The sequence below is a fragment of the Cariama cristata genome, unplaced genomic scaffold (genome assembly GCF_000690535.1).
Source record: "Cariama cristata isolate BGI_N322 unplaced genomic scaffold, ASM69053v1 scaffold22803, whole genome shotgun sequence".
Lineage (NCBI taxonomy): Eukaryota > Metazoa > Chordata > Aves > Cariamiformes > Cariamidae > Cariama > Cariama cristata.
This window is the reverse complement of record NW_009608152.1, coordinates 25,313-49,105: the sequence shown is the minus strand read 5'-3', so window position 1 is coordinate 49,105 and position 23,793 is coordinate 25,313. Positions and strand designations below refer to the sequence as shown.

The window sequence follows — 23,793 nt, the reverse complement described above, 5'->3', positions numbered from 1 at the left end:
GCCTTTTAAGGTTATTTCACTCTCAGGGCCTGAAATGAATAGAAACCCTGATAATTATGTATATGTAAAACAAAGGGGTGAGAGTTGGCTTCCCGTAGCGGAGATGCGGCACGCTCCGGAGCCAGGGGTGCATCCTGCCCGAGGAAGGGTTCTCAGCGCTGCCTGGCACCCCGGTTCCAGCACCGGCTGCCGTCATTAAGGAGACTTCTCCTTAACTGCAGTAATATCTGATAGGACACAAAGGAACGTTTATTTTCAAGGGAGCTGAGCGTTTTCCCTGCGTGTTGGCTGCTGCGCTCCTGCGTAAACCCGGTCCCCAGTTACCGCTCCTCTGTGTCCTGTTGGGGAGGGGTGGGCTTTGCTCAGCGCCTCGTTAGCGGGGTGAGGAGGGTGCCCTTTTTCGGCAGGGCTGAGCACCTTGTCCCGACCCTGGGAATGGAGCTGACTCGGAGGTTATATCTAATTATCAGTTTGCTAGAGAGCAATGATGGGTTGAATCATTTTTGCCGAAAAATACCGTTAGGAGTAAAGTTGCTTTCCAGAACGGTTTCTGTCGTCTAGGATGGCGTTTGTGTTCAGGAGACACCCAAAGCGGGACAGCCCGCTCTGCGTCCCGCTCGCGTTGCCAAACCCGGGTGAAGCAGAGGGACGGGTGGGTTCACCCGGTGTCGGGCGTTTGATGCGCATCGTCTTGGGACCGAAAAGCGGGAGGTCTGCTCGCCTGGCTCTGGGAGACCTTGGGGACCGGGGTTGGCGTTGGATCCCCAATGCCGCGTGCTTGTCCCTCTTGTTTTGCAGTGCCTGACTTTGTTCTGCCTGTGCTGTTTGCTTCCCTGCAGAGCTGACCTGTCCGGGCTGCAACATAACTAAAGAAGCTGCTGCAGGATGAAAAGATGGCAGCACGGCTGCTCGCACCACCAGGCCCTGATAGTTTTAAACCCTTCACTCCGGAATCTCTGGCTAACATTGAGAAACACATCGCAGAATTAAAAAAGAAGCAGCGTCCAAAGCAAGACAGCAGCCACCGGGATGACGATGAAGACAGCAAACCAAAACCAAACAGTGACCTTGAGGCGGGGAAGAATTTGCCTTTCATCTACGGGGACATCCCAAAAGGCCTGGTTGCTGTACCGCTGGAGGACTTTGACCCTTATTATATGACCCAGAAAGTGAGTCTGCAAGAAAGAAGTCGCTAAACCGCCTTTTTCTTAGGAAATTGCAGGTTTGGGTATGGTTTAAGTAGAAGACCAAGAATGGAGTCTTTGGATGGGGCTTGGTTGGTTGGTTTTGTTAAATATTTTGCTTTGAGGTTTAATAGAGATCGTACGATCAATCTTTAAGCACCCGCTTGGATGGAGTTAGGAGAACAAGGTCTGGAAACTCAAAATAGGTAAAAGTTGTGCTAATGTGCCAATTTTAACCACGAGGGCAATAAGAAGCATTTGATTGAGGGGTAACGGTAACAGTTTGAAGTGTGTATTTCATTACTCACATGAAATTCAGTCTGAGTTTGATCATTAAGAAGCAGCGGGGTATAGAATCATGACAAGAAAGAAGTGAGATAAACTAATTAACTTGCTTTCATCTTCACAATTTTTGTTTTTAAAATATTTGTCTGTGGAATTAAGGCGATGTGGCAGGAGGCGTTTATGGGTGCTGAGGTGTTTTAAGAAATGCAGCGGTGTCATGAGGGAAGCGGTGAGTAAGCAAACGCTGCGCTGGAAATGGAGGGGAAGGATCTTCTCCTGGTGAGATCAGGAAGAGCCAGATCACTGGTTTTCTTAGAAGGCTAGATGGCTTAAAACTGAGGTTCTTTTCTACTGTTTAATTTCGTTGCTTTCTTTGATAGAAATTTGATTTGAATAAGCTGAGATAATTACCCTCTATAACTGGGGCTTAGCTGTGCCACTTGAGAAGCTGGAGGTTTGACCGTACGTGTGATGAGAGCGTTCAGACCTGGGGTGGAACGGCTGTCGCGGGTAACAAAACGTTTTTATGACTTTGCGTCGGGGCAGACATTTCTTGCCACGCTCGGAAACCATTCTGTGACTGGCAGGGCGTTATTGACGTGAAGTCAACTGAATTTGCTGCTGACGTTGGGGATAACCGATCGTTCTTTTCTGCACTTAGGCTAGTGAATTTAATGCTTATTTGTTGTGGCAGTGGCAGTGGGAGTGCAGGTACCAACTCAGAACAGGGCTTCGAAATAATACGGTGATTTGGGTCTGTGTGGAGCGCCCGGCAGACCGGTGTTCAGGTGGACGTACCGAAGGGAGGGTATTGAGAGCGGCTGTTGCTGCTGAGAAGGTAGCTTACCTTAGCCCGCAGAAATATTTTCCCTTTATTAAACACGTCTGGTGTTGCCTGGTTTTGGTGTGGGCAGGCTGTGAAAAAGAGACACGTAGCTGAAGAGCAGTTCCCGGGCTCACTTGGGTTGTGTGTGGCCACTGGCACCCAACCGAAGTGTTACGAGACGTCACCTCAAATCCAAGCAGGCGTGGTTTGTGCCCTCTTTGTGTCCAGGTGGTTGAAGGGTTTGTGGGAGAGCTGGGCCGTTTTCTTTCTCCGCCGTCTCCTGGAGCACTGGGCAAAGCCGCCTTGGTTGTCTCCGTGTTCCACCAGAAGCACCACACTATTAATAAATCTTCCGTTTTTAGAGAAAAACGAGCCACGTTCCCGACTTCGAAGGCGCCTGTCGTGTCTCCAGAAGAGCGCCGTACGTTTCTGCACGTGGCCGCTGGCGGGGTCTCTGCCCGCTCGGCCCCTGCGGGGACGGGAGCTCCTGGCGGAGTTGGATCAGCTGCGGATGGAGGGGAAGGTTCTGGAGACGGGAGACGAACTCGCACAGCCCTGCCAGCCTCGTACTCGCTGTTCTTGCTCTTCCCATAAACGCTGGATTAACATTTTACTGGCCCTGTTTCTTTTGCATCCACTTCGGTACGGCGATAGCTTAGGTGCGCGCTGCTTCTTTGCTGCTTCCAATAGTGGGTGACTTCCCACCAAGAAATTTTTTTAAGGCCATTAAAAAAGGCCTTTCTCTGAATCATCGGGAATTGCGAATCTGCTTGAATCATGGGAAGTTTTCCAAGATTTTTTTTTTTTTTTTTTTTCCCCTCTCCAGCGTTTGCCAGAAGGTTTTGCATCATAGGTCTTTTCCTTTAAAGCTAGACGTACAGCATGCATAGGAACAAATCAGCTGGTTGCGTTTCCTTGCGGTAGGACACAGTGATCTTGGCTTATCTAAGGAAACTGAAACTGCATTTTAACTGAGAGGCTGAACTTTCCAGTGGCCTGTTAGCCGATATTTAAAGGAGAAACAGTGTGACCTAGAAACAGAAGAGGGAGTCAGAAGTCCTGGGTTCAGAGCCCAGCCCTGCAAGCGAGAGTTTTGTCCGAGCTGCTTCTCTTTTCTCTGCTCAGTTTCATTTTGCAAAATGGGAGTAATGAATCTTAGGAGAATCAGGGAAGTCCCTTTGCTCACAGGTAGCAGATTTCGCAGCTAATTTAGCTCCTTTTTGTCTTTGTGTAACTACCAGAGAGAATTTTTTCATGATTCTTTGTTTTGCAAATAGTAATCGCCTTCCAATTCCTGGCCTGAAGTACATGGTAGAAGCAATACTTACCCATGATATTTGTTGTGTAAACCTGAAATATTTCAATTAAAAAAACCCAAAAGGCAAGTACATGAACTTCCTTGTTTACACGTGCAAACAAAATTCAGGAAAGCCACCTCTGTGACCTCTGTGAGCATCCCGAGCAATGACAGCAAAGCAGCTGGTTGCCTCGTAGTCTAGTTTTCCTTCAGTGTTTGCTTAAGGAAGAGGTAAAGACCATCATCCTCTTCTATTTCTACAACCTTATTAGTATGTCTATTTTTTAATGTTTTTCCGTCTTTTAGACCTCTCTTTCCTTCTCTTCTGTTTATGGCCTAGGCTGAACAACTCCTCGCCCTGTTCTTTCTCGTTGAACGTGACTTTTGCCACGTTCATGGCAAACAACACGTTGCGTTCATTTTCTTCGAGTAACTTCCCTGTCGGTGTGAATCTTGTACTCACCACGGACCAAGGTAGAGGTGCCAATGCTCCTGCAGTGGCTCTGTTGGCGAGGCAGTAGAAAGTCCCTGAATATTCTGGGAACTGAGACCATGTGTAAGCTCAGGGGATTGATTTCAATGGAAAAATCAACCCTGCAGTTGTAACAGACTGTCTATACATCCGAGAGCATCTGAGGCTGGAGTGGGATTGTCTGAGGTCACCTATAGCTTGCAGATGAGCACCTGAGGATCTTTCTGGTGCCTATGTGCCAATGGAGTGACTTGCAAGTTCGTCAAGTCACATGCGCGATTTGGAAATGGTCCCTCGGGTCCAGAATGTCACCTTGGCTGCGTGGACCTGGAAGATGGCAGGGATGCGAGGGAGCAGGATGCCTGGGCTCTAGCGTCTGCTTCAGGGAGCCTTCGCTTAACGCTTCTGTAGGGCAAGGGAACGGCCCGGCAAGGTCACGATACCGTTAATGGGGTTTGCATTTCAGTCAAGCCACTGAAACAGAGGGAGGAATCGGGACCATCTCAAAAATCAGCCTTTTGTTCTTACTTCCAAAAGCTAATTACCTTTTCCAGGTCTTGGTGTGTTTAACGTTAATTTTTCTTCCGCTCCATCTCTCCAGCAGGCTTAAAAGGAGCAGGAAGAGTAAGCATGGCTGTCCTCCCTGCCGTCCTGGTAGAATGAAGACAGGAGAGCGTAATCCCCATCCGTCGTCTTCTCCAGTCCTTTCTGGGGGTCGGATGGAAAGCAAAGTGTCGTGAAGTTGTTTGCTGTTGTGCAGCGGTTCCGGAGCCGACGGATAACGGCACTGCTTGCATCCAGGCCCGGGGGTTGCCGTAGCTCGTAGAGCTTTCATGCCGCGATCGGGATGTGCCGAGTGTGGCACGGAGCGGGAGGCGAGAGCATCTCTGCTGCAGTCCCCTAAATAGCTGCAACCCACTGGTGATGAGTGGAAGGAAGGAGAATCGTTTCCGCTTCTGAGGCAGAATGACTCTCCTTACATAGGCAGATTGTGATGTCGTTAAAACCTAAAGCAAGATCAGTTTCTCGATGTTGCATGTAGAACAATATTTATTTTTAAAAAATGTATCTTTCAGGAATGTTTTATTTGATAAATTTCAAAAAACCTCAAGGGTTTTTCCTTATGTTGGGCTTGAAACGTGATTAAAGCAAGAGCACAACGTAGCAATACTTTTTTCCCCGTAAGCTTTTCAGTGGTGAAGAGTAAGTTACTAAGAAAAACCAAATTTGTCCCCTTTTGAGGGGGATGGAAAAAGAAATGTTAAATAATGTGGTTTCTGTATTAGGAAGGACACCTCTGTGAGCCAAAACAGACTTGAAAAATATTTTGCGTCGACGTTTAAGTCTGTGTATACTTCTTCAGCCCACAGGGTGCCAGAGTTCCCTGTAAATTCGTTTTGAAAATAGCTCTCTTAAAGTACCTTGCTCAGGGTGTCATCGGAAAGCCCTCGCTCTCTCTTGCTTAACGTTGAGAGTCAGGCAGTCGTCATCTTACCGCTGTAGGAATGCGGTTCCATATGTTCTTAGGCTGTTCATAAAGCTGTTTTCTTCTTCAGTCTTCTGCCCACTCCTCCTCACTTTTCAGCCATTACAGAAATACTTCATGTAAAACCTGCCTGAAGCAAGAGTCTTTTAAATCTTCCTATAACTGGAATGCTTTTTTGCCATCACTTGATCAATTCTGCCGTGCTCTCCGGCGTAGCTTCTTTAATGCGCTATTTTGCAAATTGATTTAGAGAAGACTTATCTTTTGTGATCTTCCCTCTTTTTGTCTCTTTTGAAGGTTTCTGTGAAGCGTAGATTCCCAGGCAGCTTTCAGAAAAGTAAAGTGGACAGAGCGCCTTTTTCACAACCCTTGAACAACAAACGGAGACTTTTGAAAGTTCAACCAGACTTCATCTCTTAGAAGAAGTCTGCAGATGCCTTTCTCCAGGCATCGCCTTTGTCTTGAGTTTTGAGCTTTGCCTCAGCAGATCTTAAAAGGGCTTAAGGACGTTCTTGGACCTGACCCAGCAAACATTTTAAGAGCATGCAGCCATTTTGAAATTGGGTTTTAATATGTCAGCAGCATAAAGGCAAACTAAGATAAGGTTTTAAATTGCCAAACGCTTTTTGGCTTTTGTGCTCTTCTTTCTATTGACAAGGCTAAGAGGAGATTTACCCAGGATTTTATGAGATGCAGAGGGAACTGGAGCAGCGGATCTTGGAGCCATGGGAATCGATGAGCAGACGGGAACGTACGGCACCTTATTTGTGTGACGGTTGTACTGAGAGGCCCAGTGATGGTGGGCTTTGTAGACACGAATAATTTCCACAAGCATTGTGGTCTAGAAAGAGAAAGCTGGGCAGAGCATGGAAGAGAAAACAAGGAGCTGCCTTAGGTAAGGTCGCGTAGATGAAGGACCAAGCTGGGAAGCAGAATGTGGAGTTCGTGTTTGGTAGGCGATCGCCCCGATCGTTGGGTGAAACGGTTTATGTCATAACAGGGAATGCCAAATTTCTGGGCTGATCCTTGTGAAACAGCTGTGGAAAATGTGTGTTCCCGTGTAATCCCTGCAGTGTGCCAAGGCCAACGGTCTCTGACCCTCCATAGCGAGCAGCGTTCATCCACCTTCCCCCACCGAGTCTGTCTTGCTCTTCTAGTACAGGTCTGAAGTCTTTGGGCTGGTTCACGCACGACCCTCTGTCTCCGTGGGAAGGGTGGTTTTGCTTCTGGCTTGCTGAGCTGTATCTGAGCAAACCGCAGGGCTCCTGCCCAGGGCTTTCTCCCCACTTAGAAATGGAGACACAAAGAAACTGAGCTGCCTCAGAACCACTGCGTGGGGTTTGGGGGGAATTTCTGTCTTTGTCCAGCTCACCTTGTGCCCACGTAATGCTCAGCACAGTCGCATCGGAGATTTCGGTGCTTAAAAGATGTGGTAGAGTTGAGAGCTCAGTCTTGTGCTAGGGACACAACTGAAGCCCGTGAGCATCCCAGCGCGATGGGTGTCCTGCTCCGAAGCCTCTGCAGGGGACGGCGAAAGAAGATTTAAAAATGAATGGTACGTGGGTCTTGGAAAGTTTGTGGTGTCAGGGAAGGAGAGACAGCTGGTTCTTGAAATCGGGTGTCTCTTGACCGCTCTGTCATCTGTGATTTTGAAAAACTTACGGCCTTCTGGAATATTGTCACATGCCAAGGTAATCTTTTCATTAATTCTTGATACTGCAATTTAAGAGCTGTCCGGGGTTGTCTTTAAAGTGCTTTTGTTGGGAGATGCATTAGTGGTTATGCTAACTAATCTTTCTCACTCAGTGCTGAACCACAATCTGATTTTGATTTCCTTTTCAAATAATTTACTGCTCAATGGTCTAATCTAGCCAAACGAGCTAAAAGACGTTGTTTCCCTTACTAGGAGGGAAATGACAAATCTCATAAGAGCGAGTCTCCTGGGGAAGCACAGTGACTGCGTTGGCAGAAAGCCCTCGTGGATTCCCTCCCGTTGGGCTGCCGGAGGCTCGGGGCTGTGCCAAACGGGGGGCTGGGGCACGAGCCTGCAGCGAGCCCAGCTTTGCTCTGTCCCCCTGCAGCCGTCTGGGTTCCTCCTGCCTCCCTGCTCCTGCAGCATCCCCGAGGGGATGGGAAACGGGAAAGTGGTGCCAGGAGAAAGGGCTCTGGCTTTTCAGTGCACACAAATTGCCTTTTTTTCTTTTTTTTTTTTTTTTTTTTTCCCTTCAAGACGAGCGATAGGTGCATCGAGTGTGCTGGTATTAAGGAACCACGGTTCTAATTTTGCCTCGCCAGATGGCTGCGTGTGATTCTCCCGGTGCTTTTTGATATGCATGTTCGCTAGCGGTGGGGGGGGCTGAAATAGCGGGTCTGTGTTTTAAGGCTGGGGATGGAGAGATGAGATCGGTTCTGCCTCACGTTTACATGATTCATTCCACAGGTTCTGTATAAAGTAGCAAACCCTAACGTCTCGCTAATTAGAGGCAATGAGAGCACATGACTCTGCCTGGAGTCGGGGCGGCAACGGGGAATGTGCTCAGAATTGCCAGTGAGTGGGGAGGAGGGGTATCGGACCTGGGTCTGCTGGGGTGGGGGGCTCCACCATCACCTTTTCCTTCTGCTTACCTGTCCATCTTTCTTTGCAGGTGAGGTGCTGTCATGTAAAAGCACGATTCGTTGTGGTAGCTGTTAGCGAGGTTTGGGGAGGAGGCACAGGCTACGCGAAGGCTGTGCCGTAAAGATGGTCTTGTGCCCCGGGCAGTGGCGCGAAGTCTGGGTTCAGCTGCCGATTCTTCTCCTGAATTGGGGGTCCTTAGTGGCTTTGGACCTCGGTTCTTCTCTTTTAGATAGGGATGAAAATGTGCGCTCTTGGATGGGAGATTTTGCTTCTGCTCTGTCCAAGGGGTCTGGTAAAATGGATGGGTTGGAGTAGAATTATTCGTGATGTACTGGTAGGTATGTTTTACCCTGATGGGAACTTCATAAAGGAGATTATGCTTTAAAAAAGGCAGAAAATGCTGGTTTTTACCATGGAAGCTGTTCGTCTGCTTTTTGTACAATTCATGCTTTGGTTTTCACGCATTAACTCTCTCTCTCTCTCTCTTTTTCTTTCTTTCTTTGTTTCTCTACAGACCTTTGTAGTACTAAACAGAGGGAAAACACTTTTTTTTTTAGTGCCACACCTGCCTTGTACATTTTAAGTCCTTTTAACCTGTTTAGAAGAATAGCTATTAAAATTTTGATACATTCATATCCTTTTTATTACTGAGTTATTTTTGCCTTTGTGTATTCGTTGAAAAGTCTCTTACCTGTTGTCCTATTGCTCAGTTCAAAGAGTGTGTATGAATTACAGCTCTGCACTCGGGGAAGCAGGGTTGGCCTCAGAGCGTACACAAAACCGTGCTTTTTTTTATTGAATGAAAAAGCGTGGTCCTTTAGACACATCTGATCGAGTAAACTTTTCCTTTATTTTCCCTCCTAAATTGTACCTGGCTGTGTCCGTCCTTCCACCAGTGCACAGACATTGCTAAGTTTTGGAAGAAATCTGATTTAAGGTTATGCTTCACGTGAAGAGGAGTTGAGCTTTAACTAGCTGCTAAAATGGTTGAACAGAATTATGATCTGGAGAAGGAGGCAAAGATACCTTGTAATCTGTAAACAGACGCTGACTAATTTCTTACTCTTTTGGCATCTCTCAAACTTCCTTCTGATGGCAAGGCTGTTCCAAAATGTTCCACTGCAGGGCTTCAGAGGGCTCTGAGAGCTTTGGAAACATCATCTGCATGGGCTATTAGGAGAGAGGGGGAAAAAAAAAAAAGTAGTATATTGAATGAGCTGCTTTGCCCTGTTTATTTATTTATTTTTAGAAAGTGACTCTAAAATGGAAACACGTTCATTTGTTGGTTTAGAGGCTTCCGTACACTTACTTCTGCATCTCATATGAAGAAAGAACGTTTCCATCTTTCAAAGTCGGCTTGGGATCTGAGGCTGAGAACGTTTCCTTTGGCTTATGTGTTATTTCTTGTAGGCTTAAACAGTTTTGGAAGTCAAACAGTTTGGGATCTGGCCCTGGGTATCACCATTCTGCTGATAATTCAGTAGTGAAAATGCACTCAAACTTCTAATTCTGAGTTTGTGCTGTCCCCACGATGCTCCTCAAATCAGTTCATCCAGCACCTTCCGCCTGCAAACCTGGTCCTGATCACACAGGGAGCAGAGATGGTCGGAGAGATTCATAAGATTTTCTCCAAGCTAAATCCTGGGCGTCCATGGATTGCAACGCTGCTTTCCAGTTGGATGTGTGAGCAGACAGTACGCTTTGATGTTACTGAATAGATGCAATTATTTGAGGAGGCATTTTCATTTAGGCCTGTGATTTTTGAATTGCTAAGACATACCAGCAAATATAAAATAAATTGAATGGTGACGTAAAAATAGTGTTTGTATATGGTCACCCCGGTCTTATTCCCACGACTGCTGGAAGCATCTTGGCGCGTATTTGTAGTCCCCAGAGAATAGACTGGAAATTGTTGTGGAATTTGATTGCAACCCGGTGATCTTTAGGGGGCCAGGAGGCGAAGTAAAGAGCCACGCGCATGTCCCTGTGATCCTTGACTTTGTTCTACAGTATTTAGCATGATCATTATGTGCACTATTTTGACCAACTGTGTATTCATGACTTTTAGTAACCCACCCGAATGGTCGAAGAATGTGGAGTAAGTAATGCTTCTTGTGTTTTTAAGAGTCTCACTGAATGTTGTTTTTCTTCTATTGAGAAGTCTGTTCCTACTGACGTTTAAGTTAGCATGAATACAAGTCGTCTTTCAGATCCACTTTGTTTAGACAAAAGTGGTTGTAATTAATATTTTTTTTCATGACTAAAATGACATTTCTCCCAACTTCTCAGTGCGGCTCTCTTTCTTCCCCACAACAGGTATACGTTCACTGGTATTTATACATTTGAATCACTTGTGAAAATTATTGCGAGAGGTTTCTGTATAGATGGCTTTACTTTCCTACGCGATCCATGGAACTGGCTAGATTTCAGTGTGATCATGATGGCGTAAGTTGCGTTTTCAGATTATTTCAGGTATTTGTGGGATACAGGAGGGACCGAGACCTTAGGAAGGGGGTGGGTGGGTAAGGAAAAACAGAAATCGAGGAAAACTTAAGTGAATCCCCAAAAGATTTCTTTCTTGATTTTTTTCAAGAGAAAGCTTTAGCCTGGCACGGAGTCACAGATCTAAAAGGCAACTCCGTGGCGTTGCTGCTGCAAAAAATAAGATTTTCTGAAAACTGCCTTTATTAATGTAAGACTTTACAATAGTACCTGGCGTTTGAGATTGCTCACGTGCCGGGGCAGCAGCTTGGTCCGTTAAGCGTAGGACCGGGAGCCAAACATCGTTAAATTCCAGTCTCTGCCACTCCTGCCCTCCTTGGGCTCGTGTGTTAAAATTTCCTGGGCTGCACCATGAGGTTGAGCAGTTATTAACCCATTTCCGATGAAGGCGCAGTGTCGGCAAAGGAGACCCTTTATTTTCCTTCCTCATTCTTTTCTCTTGTGCCAGATCAGCTTACGTTGGTCTGATAAAGAGGAGTTCGTGGGGGTGTCTGAATTCGCGGCTGAACCAGGAGAGTCATGCTGGATTTCTGGTTTTTTTCCTTATTGGCCTGCGTTGATGGTTGCTTAGGCTTAGTACCACTGATGAAAACCCGGGGTATGGCACTGGCAGTCTGAGTTGCTAGTGGAAGAGATTTTTTTTTTTTTTTTTATTCTTTTTTCATCCCTTTTACATTTGTTTTTTGAAAATTGCATGGGTGCATATTTGGACTCCCGCAGTCAACAACAACCGATGAAAACTGAGGGATCCTGTAGGAAGGCTCCGGAGCCTAATTTTGAAGGGTTCAGAGCACTTGAATTTAGTTGTAGTAAAAATGCTTTAATTGTATAAAATGCCCTTTTTTTTGGCTGGATTCTGCACCCAAGGTTCTTGTTTTTCGTGAGTTCCTGCTCTTTCTCTACTTGCCTTTGAGTTGTGTATTTAAATTATAGGCAAAGAGTTGGACCTTGTACACAAAAGGCAAGTAACCACCGACACGTTGGTTTTCCTTCAGATGAGAGGGATATCTGCTGTGCACGGTGTAAAGATGCCCGTGTGGGTGAGGCTCCCGGTTCTGCACACACAGCCCAAATTTGACCTGTGCATTGGTTATTTCCTTCATTTCTCGATAAATTAACAAGTCACGGCATGCCAGCTTTAACAGGCCCGACGCATCGGTCTTAAATAATTGTGCTGAATCTCTCACAGAACTAACTCTGCAACCTCCTCCTCTCCGGTGAGGTTGCCTGTAGACTTCACATGCAAGCCCTTTTTGTGTCGGGGGCTAGAGCAAGGCTCTGCGTTATTTAAATCCTACTAAGAGGGTCTAAGTTTTGTGAAGCACTTGAGGCCTTTCTACACCAGGAAGAATCTTGACTATTGTGCCTTTCTTTGCCTTTTCATACCATGTTTCTCCCCAGACGGCACAGAAGAAATACTCTGCTCTAAGTGGTGGTAAAACAGAATTTGGTTAACCTTACACTGAGCCTCTGATGCTCTGTGTGTCTCAGGTTTATCCTCTTGTAAAAATGGGGATAATCGTACCTGCCTGTGGCTCCCAAACAGGTAGTAAAGCATAAAAGGTTAAAGCAAAGGATGCTAATCAAAGCAAAAGATGCTCGTGCTTTATTAAAAACGTGAAGTGAAGCGAATGTACCCGAAACCACTGAAGTGAAGTGCTGTCCCCAGGTCTCCTCCCGTATTTGACAGTTTTACAGTTACCTTCTTCTGTAGAGGTAGCGTTAAATTTCCAAGTCGTCCGTAGGGGAGACCGCAGGTATCTCACCGTGCGCCTGGACAAGCTGGTTGCAGTGCGGAGAGACTTAAACTGTGTTTTGGCTCTGAAATTTTCTGTCTCTCTCTCTTTTCTAAATGCCAGTTCTAAAGCGTTTTAAATGACAAGCTGTTTCCTACAGACAGACAGCTGTATGAAAGGGAAGGTGACCCCAACGGTGCCATTAACTCTGGTTTAATTCTGCAGGTATATAACAGAGTTTGTAAACCTAGGCAATGTTTCAGCTCTGCGCACTTTCAGGGTTCTGAGAGCTTTGAAAACTATTTCTGTAATTCCAGGTAAGGCGGCCTCCGGTTGGTGTTAGCTGTTGGGTACAGGCCCCTGTGAGTGATGTATTGCTTTGTCTGTAGTTGTTGTTTTATTTTGGTGTGTGTATTGTCATTGTGTTTTTTGTGTGTGACCTCCCTCATTGCAGATATGTCACAGAGTTTGTGGACCTTGGGAATGTCTCAGCATTGAGAACTTTCAGAGTTCTCCGAGCTTTGAAAACTATCTCTGTTATTCCAGGTGAGAACCGTTAAGCATTAAAGGCTGGGCTTGCGTGTACCTTTGCCATATCTCCCCTCCCGTCCTGCATTGCTTCTCTCTCAGAAATGGCACTGGGGTATTGTTTTGATGGGCTTTGCAGTCTGCATAAACAGAGTAGTTTGAAAGGAAGGCTTCTGGGCCATCAGATTATGGGATGAAGAGTCTGCTGTTCCCTACTTCTGTATCCCTGTGTACGCATGTGGCTGTCCGATCTCTGAAATGAAAGCCAGGCCTAAAGTTTAGTTCCAGACGGATGAAGGATCAGGCACTCCCTCTGTCCTCCGCTGAAGGGTTCCGTGCTCAGCGAGCCGTCCCGTTATCGTCAATGTTTCCAGAGTTGCTTTAGGAATGAGTTTGTAAAGCACGTGAGCGAAACCCGAGCAAGATTAAAACCTTTCTGTGTGAGGCCACTTTGGTTACTCGAAGTCAGACGGGATCTGGGGCAGGGTCTCTTCTAGGAAAGGGCAATAAGCTTGCCTCCCCGTCTTCAGAAAGGGTCGACGCTGCCATTTGGAGATAGACTAAGCTAACCGGAGCATTGGCATCAGCAGCTTTTGCATCTGTATGTTGTAGTGGAGCCGGTTGTCAGCTATTAATGCGATAGCCTGTGACTCAAAATACCGAGTACGCTTCCAGAAAGCCAGAAGTTCTAATTCATAGACCTGCCCATTTCACATGCCGCCCCCAGAGCTGGACTTTGCAGAACCGGCACTTACAAAGCTGCTGCCAGACTCTTAACTCAGGCTGGGTGTCCGAGGGTGAGCAATGGCCCTTCCTCTGTCGTAAGAGACCGTGGGGGCATTACGGACTGAGAATATGATTCTGATCCTGAATTCTTGTACAGAAAAGCCTCGTGCAGATGGTTTCTCAAAAGCGTCCCTAATTTTAAGGTCAAGCTCAAGACTCAGTTCTCACAGGCACTGAAGCATCCTTAGTTTCCCAGTTTTCAGGTGCTTGACCTGTCTCAAGGAGGGCACCCTAAATAATCACTTGATGAGTTTTTGGTCTTCTGTTTCTTTGTGGTTTGTTTCCAAATGCACTGACTGATAACGGTTCTTTTGCTTTCTCAGGCTACACTTGCACATAAATTTGCCAGCCAAGAGCCTATGGAATCGTAGGGGCCCATCACTTTTGTCCCCCTTCCAGACTGCTAAACCCATCAGATGTACATGGCTGTTGTGCATGATGTTCTTAAGTGGCACCTGCTTTCCTTGCACCGAATGAGAGTATGCTAGAATAACGTTCTTTCGTAGCCTTAATGTTTGGCAGCGCACATACAAAGGGCAAAAGGTATTTGGTAATTGCTGTTAGCAGTGCGCTGGGCGGATCTGAAGTGCAGTTGCGATTCTGTCAGCCTGCTACAGATGTTCCCTGGTTTGCTCAAAGAAAAGCATCGATGTCGAAATAAGTTTCGTATGTGTTGTGCTTTCATACTCGTAGCAAAGTGAAGATGATGCAGCTTTAGCCAGCTGGTTACTAACTGTGGGACAGCATGACTTGTCTTCCTATGGAAAGGAGCAGAGCAGTTCAGTTTTGTATCATTCTCTCCGTGCTGCTCAAAACCAAAGGAGTTTTCCTGTTATTTGAAATGACAGCAAGGGGGGTGGATCTGAGCCCATCCGAGTTCAGGCCAACCATACTTTTCACTAAAGAGATGATTTGCTGCAGCTGTAAATGGCAAAACTTTGGTGGTCAGGCTCTGGGATAGGGTTGCCCCAGCTGTGGGTAAAGCTTGAACCTTGCTCCCCTCTCGATTTTGCAACAAACAGTATGAGGAATGTAAAAAAAATTGTATAATTAGCCTTTTGGGTTATTGAATATGAACTTAGGCGTAGAGTGCTCTTTGTGGGTTTTAGCACTGTCATATCTCAAGGAAGAAGTGATTTTTAGAACACACTTGATATTAAAATATAAAAGGCTTGCCCTTCTGCCTCAGCGCATGTAATGGAATGGGAGTTTTAACACTGCTGAGCTGATGAGGAAGATGTGATGACGAGAGCTAACTGCATCTTCTATCAATAATCGGAATTACCCTCAGTGTGTTTTTTAGACAAGATGAAAATGGGAAATACTGCCAGAACATGACATGCCGCTGGACAAAATTCCATGCGGGTAGAGGGTTGTGTATGGATTTGTGTGACAGGAGTAGACTGTGACACCCATGAGCTAAAACATCAAAATACTGCTTTCATCTTGGGGCTCAGTAGACCATAGTAAACTCTGTGGTGGTCTAAAGATATTTTTCATTGGCACTTGAGTTATTGGTATTTTAATGGACTAACGCCACCAGTGCCCGTGCATTGCCAGGCTGTGACACATCCACGCCGTGTTCTGGCTCTGCAGTACACGAAGGTGATTCTTTCAACCGAGTGGAAGTTGTCTTTGTCCTGTGAGCGGACTGGGACCACTCTTGCTGCCCGTTTCTCATCTGGGTTGCAAACACCACCACCCCCCCCATTCTCCTTACAGGGCTGGGAGAGAGAGCATCATACAAACCCGAAACAGAAACGCCGGCGTAAATGGCTGCACGTACAGAGGGGTGCATATCTGAGCAGTGGAGATGAGCATGCGACCGAGCGTTGTGATGGTTGTTTGTCTGCCGGGACTAACGGCCAAAAACTGCTTTGTGTTGGAGTAAGGCTTTGGCATTGGTGAAAAGTTCTGAAGATTGAAGTAAAAGACATTTTAAAAAAAAAATTATTCCTCCAGAAGAATTCCTTTTTATTTATGTATTTTTGAATCTTTATGTTCCTGATATGGATCAAACCTCTGTTGGTATAGAAAGGTTTCTTGGCAGAGGTTTATTGCAGAGTGCTCGCCTGGCCTCAGCCAGGGACGTGGATCTGATGAGCCCCGAATTCAGCTGGATCTGTGATTTATTTTTTTTCCCCCCTCCTTCCTCCCTTCAACCTCCTTCACTACTCATTTATAAATGCAAGATCATCCTTAACATCAGACAGGCTGATGAAAGGGCCCAAGTACTGTGTTGGGTTTGCATCCAGAATTCTTGCTTGTTTGGATCCGTCTCCTGAAAGCATTGGTGCTGCGTTCTTCCCCCAGTTCAGGGATGGTTCCCCTTACAGACCAGACTGGTTTGGAAAACCGGCAGGGTTCTTGGCTTATCTGACCTTACTTTTATTATTGAGCCTTGCCTATTAATGATGCTGAGGGCCTTGGTAAAACCCGGTGAGCCAGCACTCTGGATGAAATCCTGCCCTACCCGTAACAAAACCCATGATCCAAAGGGAAGATTGAGCTCCCGCAAGGAAAGGGGAAGTGTTGAAACAGTTTAGTTAAGCAGTAGAAACTGAAGATGCAGACAGTTCGAAAGGTATTTGATCTTTGTAAGTTGTTGTAGTTTGTGCCAATAAGCCAGGCTTAAACACAACTAAATGTGCCCGTGGAGAGCTTTGTAGCAGTGTGTCTTAATTTAACATCTTTGTTGAGACAACCCCTGCTTTCATGGCAATGACTCCTCGCATCCTCGGCTGCAAGGCTCGGATATTCTCAGGGATGGACGCTGGTGTTTTGTTTTGTTGTAACGATTGCTGGTTCACCATTGAAACCGGTGAGCTTGGTTCATTCATCACCTTTATTGTACGGCACGGAAAAACCTGAATGCAAGCGGTGGTTCCCAGGAACCCGACCATTTTATAGCAACAATCTTTTGCCATGTATAGCAGTTGTAAGGTATTGTATGTGTTTGAATTTTCAATGTCTTTTCATTCTACAGGAGTGATTTCTAGTCTTGTTTTCTTCTCTGCAGGCTTGAAGACCATTGTGGGTGCCCTAATTCAGTCTGTGAAGAAGCTGTCAGATGTAATGATCTTGACAGTGTTTTGTCTCAGTGTCTTTGCTCTGATCGGGTTGCAGCTGTTTATGGGCAATTTAAGGAACAAGTGTGTGATATGGCCAATTAATGTGAATGAGACTTTGCTGGATAACGGCTCTAGGGGCTTTGACTGGGAGGAATACACCAACAATATGTGTAGGTATTTCTGCAGCGATACTCCCTAAAACCTTCTTGTTTGGCTTAATGCTGCTGACCCGGATTTCTGACATGGCTTCTCACGTGGTGTGTCCAGCTTTGCGCGGTAAAAACCCCTTGCTCAAGTTTTTTTCAGTCGTTAGAAACCTGGCCTTGTTAAGGTGTTTCTAGCTGGGTTTAGCCTTTAGAAGGTCTAGGCTGTGCTCTTTTAGCCAACTATTTTGTCAAAAATGCATTTTTTTTTTTCCATTTACAAACTGTTTCAGTATGGTAAATGGGAAGTAGCTCGGCCCATTTAAATCCCTGGGCTGAATGTCAGGTCCATCCCTTGGTGTTGCCGAGTTCCCCAGGGAATGCACGTGAAGGTGTTGGTACCTGTCCTGCTTTGCAGCATCCTTCCCCACTGGCAGGTTTTCAGAGCTGTCGGTGATGCTGCAGCTGATCGAGGAACCAGCCTCCAAGTTTCTGTGACTTAATGTCTTCCTCCCATCTCACTTTGAACTTCTCTACGGTGCAGTCGGCCAGTTTTAAATCTTTATTCAAAATGCTGTCCTGACTTCCAGAAAGGTGTTTAAACTCAGGCAGAGGTAGCAGGGCCAATGTTATTTAAAGCTGAGTTAGTTTACTGATAAATTTATCGATAGGGGATCTGGAGGGCTCTCAAGGGAAGGTTTTTATAGCGCTATAGTATGTTAAATCCTCTAACTCCATATGTGTGTGCGTGTAATCTTTTCTTTTTCATCTTCTTCAGCAAATTTTTACATTATTCCTGGAGCCCCTGATCCTTTGCTCTGTGGTAACAGCTCAGATGCAGGGTGAGTGTTGAGCTTTATTAAAAGTAGAGACTCTTAATTACCACTGATGTTGGCTAATGATGGCAAAACCTTTGGAATATTTCCCGTTGCTCCCTTTGTTGGCTCTGGTGTTATTTCACATGTAAAAGGTTTCGCGTTTCTTAATCTAATTATTAATGCATTAGTATCTGTTTGACTAATATAATGTAAGCTGACATTTTTCATGTCATCTCAGGAGACAGGTACATCTAATGGTGATTACTAGGGGCATTATTTCCCTCTGAATCCAATCATAAGAATCATCAGAGAAGTAGGGGATGGAGGTTCAGAAATGGAAACTTTTCCACGTGCTATTGCCTCCAGTTGGTTTTTCACCCAGTCCTTCAGCTCTAAAGACTCTTAGGGCAAAAGCCAGTCCTTTGGCCTCACGTTGGGTGAAAAGCCTCACGTTACCGCATCTTGTTTCCATAGGACAAAGATAACAGGGATTTTCTGAAATCCGGTCTGTCAGTCTCCTTGTTTGCTATTCTTACTTGACATGGAAAGCAAAGTGCATGCCATTTGTTACCAGAGTTGTGAAAATCTCCATAAGCATGGATAATGTGCACGTTGCCAACTTGCTGTATCCTTTTTACTGCCTTGATGCCCTGAAATGGCTGTCGTCTTCTCCACAGTCAATGTCCGGAGGGTTACACGTGCATGAAAGCAGGACGGAACCCGAACTACGGTTACACAAGCTTTGACACGTTCAGCTGGGCTTTTCTGGCTTTATTTCGCCTTATGACTCAGGACTTTTGGGAAAACTTGTATCAATTAGTAAGTAAACACTTTGGCTCAGTGTTAAAGAAGATGAGAATTTGGGGACGGTGTGGAAAGGAAAGGAAAGGGGACGTTACCTGTAAGCGGGTGTTGTACTTTTAAGTCCGGAAAGGATGGTAGATCCTGGGCGTGTGTACGGCTGAACTGTGAATTAATTCTGGAAGAACCTGACTGCCTGCTGCAGAAGGTGGTGAGCCGTTCAGCTCTGCTCACAGATGGTGCTGGGGTGCTTTGGAGGGCAGAGTGTTTCCCTTGTAACCTGAGGATGGTCTGGGGACCTTGCTGAAATGGCTTTTCTTCTATTTTGTTTCGTTTTAAGGGAGTCTCAGCATTGAGTTGCACGCTGTACTTCTGAGTCGTTTTCAGTTTGCATCCGTTGGCTGTTCCCTTAAGGGAAGAAGAGGGATGTCACCTTCTGTGTTTATGGCTAGTGAATGTGCAGAGTCTTACTGCTTTGCAGTGGAAGTGCTGAGACGTGAAATGTTCAGCACCACTGTATTTTCTTAGAAGCATTCAGGTCAAGAAACTTGGGATCAGTTCACGTATCAGGTGCCACTCTGGAATTGCTTTCCCCTTTCCTTTTCTCTTCCCTCTACCGTTCTTTTCTACTTCCAGACCTTACGAGCAGCAGGAAAAACCTACATGATCTTCTTTGTCTTGGTGATCTTTGTGGGATCGTTCTATCTGGTGAATCTAATTTTGGCTGTGGTAGCTATGGCTTATGAGGAGCAGAACCAGGCCACGTTAGAGGAGGCAGAGCAGAAGGAGGCAGAATTTAAGGCCATGTTAGAACAGTTGAAAAAACAGCAGGAAGAAGCGCAGGTGAGTGTTTGGTTGTATTTTTTTTAATGCGTTTATGTATTTTAAGATCTATTTGCCTGTTATTACAGAGCACTGATGTATAATCAAAGAATGCAGTAGTGCCGTGGCTGCCTTCTCCCGGCATCACGTCCGCTGTTGGCTGGGGATGACGTTGTGCACTGTCTCTTCCCTGCTGCTGCTGGTTTGTCCTGAGCTCTGTGCAAGCTTGCTGTGTTCGTTTTGTACGGGAAAACTCCCCTCTATTAAGGAAACTTTAAATGTTCCCAGAGTTCCTAGTGAAGTGTGGGAATATCTTTGCAAGACAGACAAGTACATCTCTACTGGTCCGTTATCAAATGCTTATAAACAAAGCTGAGGGACTGAAAGAGATTTTACTACCTGCAAAAAGAGACTATAAAAATTTTTACAAGTCCTGGCTGAAGCTTTCTTCCAGGAGAAAGAATAAGCATCTCAATCCTGCCCCAAAGACTTGTGCTTCCATGCAGTAAGCCACACGCTTTCTTAAAGCAGAAAAGGGAGTATTAATCGTGGTAAGATCTGACTTCTTTTTCCCTTCTCTTGCCTACACCCTCAGGCTGCTGCTATGGTCACTTCGGCAGGGACGGTCTCTGAAGATGCTGTGGAGGATGATGGCGGGGGGCGGATGTCTCGGAGCTCTTCGGAGATTTCCAAACTCAGTTCCAAGAGCGCCAAGGAGCGTCGAAACAGGAGGAAAAAACGAAAGGACAAGGAGCTGTCAGAAGGAGAGGAGAAGTGTGACAACGAAAAGGTGTTCAAATCTGAATCTGAGGATGGCATGAGGAGGAAAGCATTCAGGCTACCCGATAACAGGCTAGGGAGGAAGTTTTCCATCATGAACCAGGTAGTTTTCATTTCCTTCGCTCGTGTTTGTGCTTGCTTGTAGTCGGGATAATATTCTAGCTTAGATCCCAATTAGCACGTCAAAGGGCTCTGCCCACCGTCTGAAGCTTGCAGCAGATCAGGAGGACGCTTACGGCCCAAGGTTACAGCCCTTGTGCACGCTTACCCTGCTATAAATTGTTCCTGAGAGTAGTGAATCCAACCAGATAACTTCTTCACCGATGTCGCTCAGCCAGCCGAGAGGGAACAACTCTTTAAAGTATAGCTGACGACTAAGTGGTGGTGGTTTGTGTGGGCCTGGAGAGGGAGGGAAACCACTTTAGCAGCACTTGACGGCACTGCAGTGCTTTGTTTCCATACTATTCACGCTGTTGTCATTCTTTCTTTTCTCCCTCCTAGTCTCTCCTCAGTATCCCAGGCTCCCCTTTTCTCTCCCGACACAATAGCAAGAGCAGCATCTTCAGCTACAAAGGGCGATTTCGTGACCCAGGTTCAGAGAACGAGTTTGCCGACGACGAGCACAGCACGGTGGAGGAAAGCGAAGGCAGGAGAGATTCCCTCTTCATCCCCATCCGCGGTCGCGATCGAAGGAGCAGCTACAGTGTCCAGGCCAGCCGGTCCTCACGGATCTTCCCCAACCTCCGCCGAAATGTGAAGAGGAACAGCACGGTGGATTGTAACGGCGTGGTGTCCCTCATCGGTGGCCCGCCTTCCAGCATGCCTGGGGGACGCCTTCTGCCTGAGGTGAAAATAGATAAGGCAGCTACCGACGGCAGAGTAAGGAAGTCGCTGGGTAGGGAGCGTAGGCAGGGCGGTCTGGCCTCTTCGAGTGAAGTGACCACCCTGACGGACTGAGGGTCGGTCGGTCTGAAAGTCTAAAGTCTGTGTTGGATTCAACACCCCGGGCTTTAACTTCCCCTTTCTTTCCTTCTCAAACTCAATGACCCACCACCTCCTCCTCCCTCTGGCTTCCTGGGGAAAAAAAAGGCTTGAAATTGAGTCCTGAATTAAAGGACTAATAATAGTAGGAAGCCTTGGTGTCTGTCGGGGCAACTTGTAAGGAGCTATTTAAAGCATGGGAATGAGGAAACCAACCAAAGTTTGTTGCAGATGTTCTCCACAGTAAGATAAAATATTTGGGGATTTAAAGGGAAATACAAACAATCTTTTAGCTCTCATTAAACTTTGCAAGGGAAGCTGTTAGTATAATAAGGGGTTTTTAAAATACTGGGGTTTAATTTTTGAATTTTCCTTGACTGTGTCTTTTTGTAATCAGTTGACTGAATCGGTGTTGAGTAACTTTTTTAGTGGATCAACATTTGGGAGTGCAGGAGAGAAACAAAGCTCAAAAACCAGAATATTAGTTAGTGGAGCCTAAAAGAATCTGGATAAGATTGAAACAACATGATTTGAGAGATACCTACAGCAGTTGTTTCTGAGAAAAGTCTGGTTACCGTGCCTGTAAATTCCAAGCTGTTTTGTATTCATAATTTCAATTCTTGCGACCTGTTTGACCTTAATGAGTTATGTTAAGCATCAGTTGCTACCTGGTTTTTTTCTTCCCTAGTTAGCATGTTAGTACCATGTTTTACTTCAGGATTTAATTCTCTTTCTAACACAGCATGAATGTGGTGGGAACGGTAATCTGCATGATGCACGCATAAAAGAGAGAGTATTCCTTATTTTGCTAAGCGTAGATGTAAAGAGAGATCAACGTGGCACAAGCAATTAACTCTTGGGGGCTCTGCAGAGACCTCGGTCCCCAAGCAGACAGCGACCAATTCCTGTAATGAGGGGAAAAAAAAAAAAACAGTTATGTGTTAGTACGCGAGGACGTCTGTGCCTAACGGAGACTGGCACGTCCAGAGCAAGCTTAGGAGGGAAACGGTGAGGTGCCATTAGAAGTGCGGCTCTGGGAGCTCAGGGGAGCAAGGCGACCCTTCGTGGGCTGAAATCGAGACGTGGTTTCGTATCCCGGCTGCGTTAGAAAATCAGCTTCGTAGTGGGCTGGGGTGGGAGGAATCCCCGCTAGTTCTCAGACAGTGGTGTGGCCGAACTTCTTTTATCCTAATTTTCAGATGCAGCTTTTGAAATAAATGTTGATGCTGTCGGACGCTTAGCTCCTAAACCTTATTAATTTGGGTGGCTCAGATGGGGCTGGGGTGGAGTTCAGGCTCTGACCAGGCAGGTGACAAAGTGGCCTGGTTAAAAGAGCCACGGCCCGCCTGTGCTGTTTGGGAGTAGTACCGTGTAACTTACTTTGTACTATAGCAGTCTTCGTTAGAAATGTTCTTTAAAATATAGTCCTTAATTTGTCTGAGGCTGCAAAACACCGGTGCTAGCAGAAATGAGGGCTTGAGTCTTGGTTTGACCGCTTACGAGAGGTAGGAAGGTGAGAAGGGTAGCAGGAACAAAGGTGGTTTTCTCTCTCGGACATACCTGCCATTTTTCTAGGCTGGGAGTATGTAAAATACTGGGAGGAGTAAGAGTCTGTATTGATCATCGTATGACTTTTGCAGGGGACTACTGAAATAGAAATTAGAAAGAAACCTGGTGGGTCTCTCTTGGTCTCGATGGATCAGGTGAACGCATCCTATGGAAGAAAGGATCGGACCAACAGTGTGATGACCGGGTTGACAAATACCCTTGTTGAGGGTAGGTATGGCCTGAAGGTGTGTGCCTTTGGTGTTTTTCCGTATGTATGGATGGATTTACCCCTCGTGGGGCATTGTAGGAAGCAGAGGACCCATCCACCTGGTTACCGGATGGTTCCTCACACCACATCTGCCCGGGGTTCCCCGAGCTGGAGCTGTGCGTGGCCAGAGGTATGGCCGTCACAAAATACAGGTACGGACACCCGTGTCCGCTCAGTTTGTCCAAGAATGGTCATGTTAGACTTCATGAGGTGGCTTCGCAGCAGCTATGGGGATTAGGGCGACAGCGGGTCTGTAGGGGAGCTGGATGGGGGGCAGTACGGGCTGAGGTCAAGCCCCGTCTGTTGGGCAAGTGCTGCGTGGCAGAGACCAGGTTTGAGCCTTGGGTGCCTGACAGAGGACGTGCGTGCCCTTCAGATACCCCGGATTCACCTGTCTCTGCTTTCGAGTAGTACGTGTTCATGTGTTGGTTTTGCCCAAACCTGCTTCTTTTGAGTCATTATTGATACAGGAGTATTTATTAGACTTTATTTGATTTGAGTTTGCATCTGAATTATATAGCTACAGAGGTCAAGACAACAAAGAGTTGTAATTTTACAACAATGAATGTACAGTGTGGAGGTTATAGGAGCAAGACAATGTCTGGTACAGGTGTTCTGCCTTCTGCCATCTCCCAAGGACGGGAGAGACCCTCCTTTGCTTACAGTCCGTGGGAGAAAAAGGGTTGAGCTGCGCTGAAATGTGACAGTTGTCAAAAGAGAAAGGGACTTCTGGATGACGGAAAAGCTGAAACGGACAGCACGCGGAGATGAGATTTCCAAATATGTTATGCAGGAGCCAGCAAGAATCTATGAACAGCAGCCGTATGAGGTTGATGATCTCA

At 46.2% G+C, this 23,793-nt stretch overlaps 1 protein-coding gene across 1 annotated transcript in view; it reads left to right on the top strand.

The window, feature by feature from the left end:
* The first annotated feature begins 893 nt into the window (after positions 1 to 893).
* Positions 894 to 23,793, top strand: part of LOC104159186 (sodium channel protein type 8 subunit alpha-like) — a 44,310-nt gene continuing 21,410 nt past the window's right edge. The window contains 13 exon segments of the mRNA XM_009697027.1: positions 894 to 1,169; positions 8,682 to 8,715; positions 8,718 to 8,799; positions 10,176 to 10,265; positions 10,484 to 10,612; positions 12,860 to 12,951; positions 16,739 to 16,960; positions 17,712 to 17,775; positions 18,429 to 18,570; positions 19,189 to 19,395; positions 19,970 to 20,257; positions 20,656 to 21,033; positions 22,776 to 22,911. Coding sequence (XP_009695329.1) covers positions 894 to 1,169; positions 8,682 to 8,715; positions 8,718 to 8,799; positions 10,176 to 10,265; positions 10,484 to 10,612; positions 12,860 to 12,951; positions 16,739 to 16,960; positions 17,712 to 17,775; positions 18,429 to 18,570; positions 19,189 to 19,395; positions 19,970 to 20,257; positions 20,656 to 21,033; positions 22,776 to 22,911 — 2,140 coding nt within the window.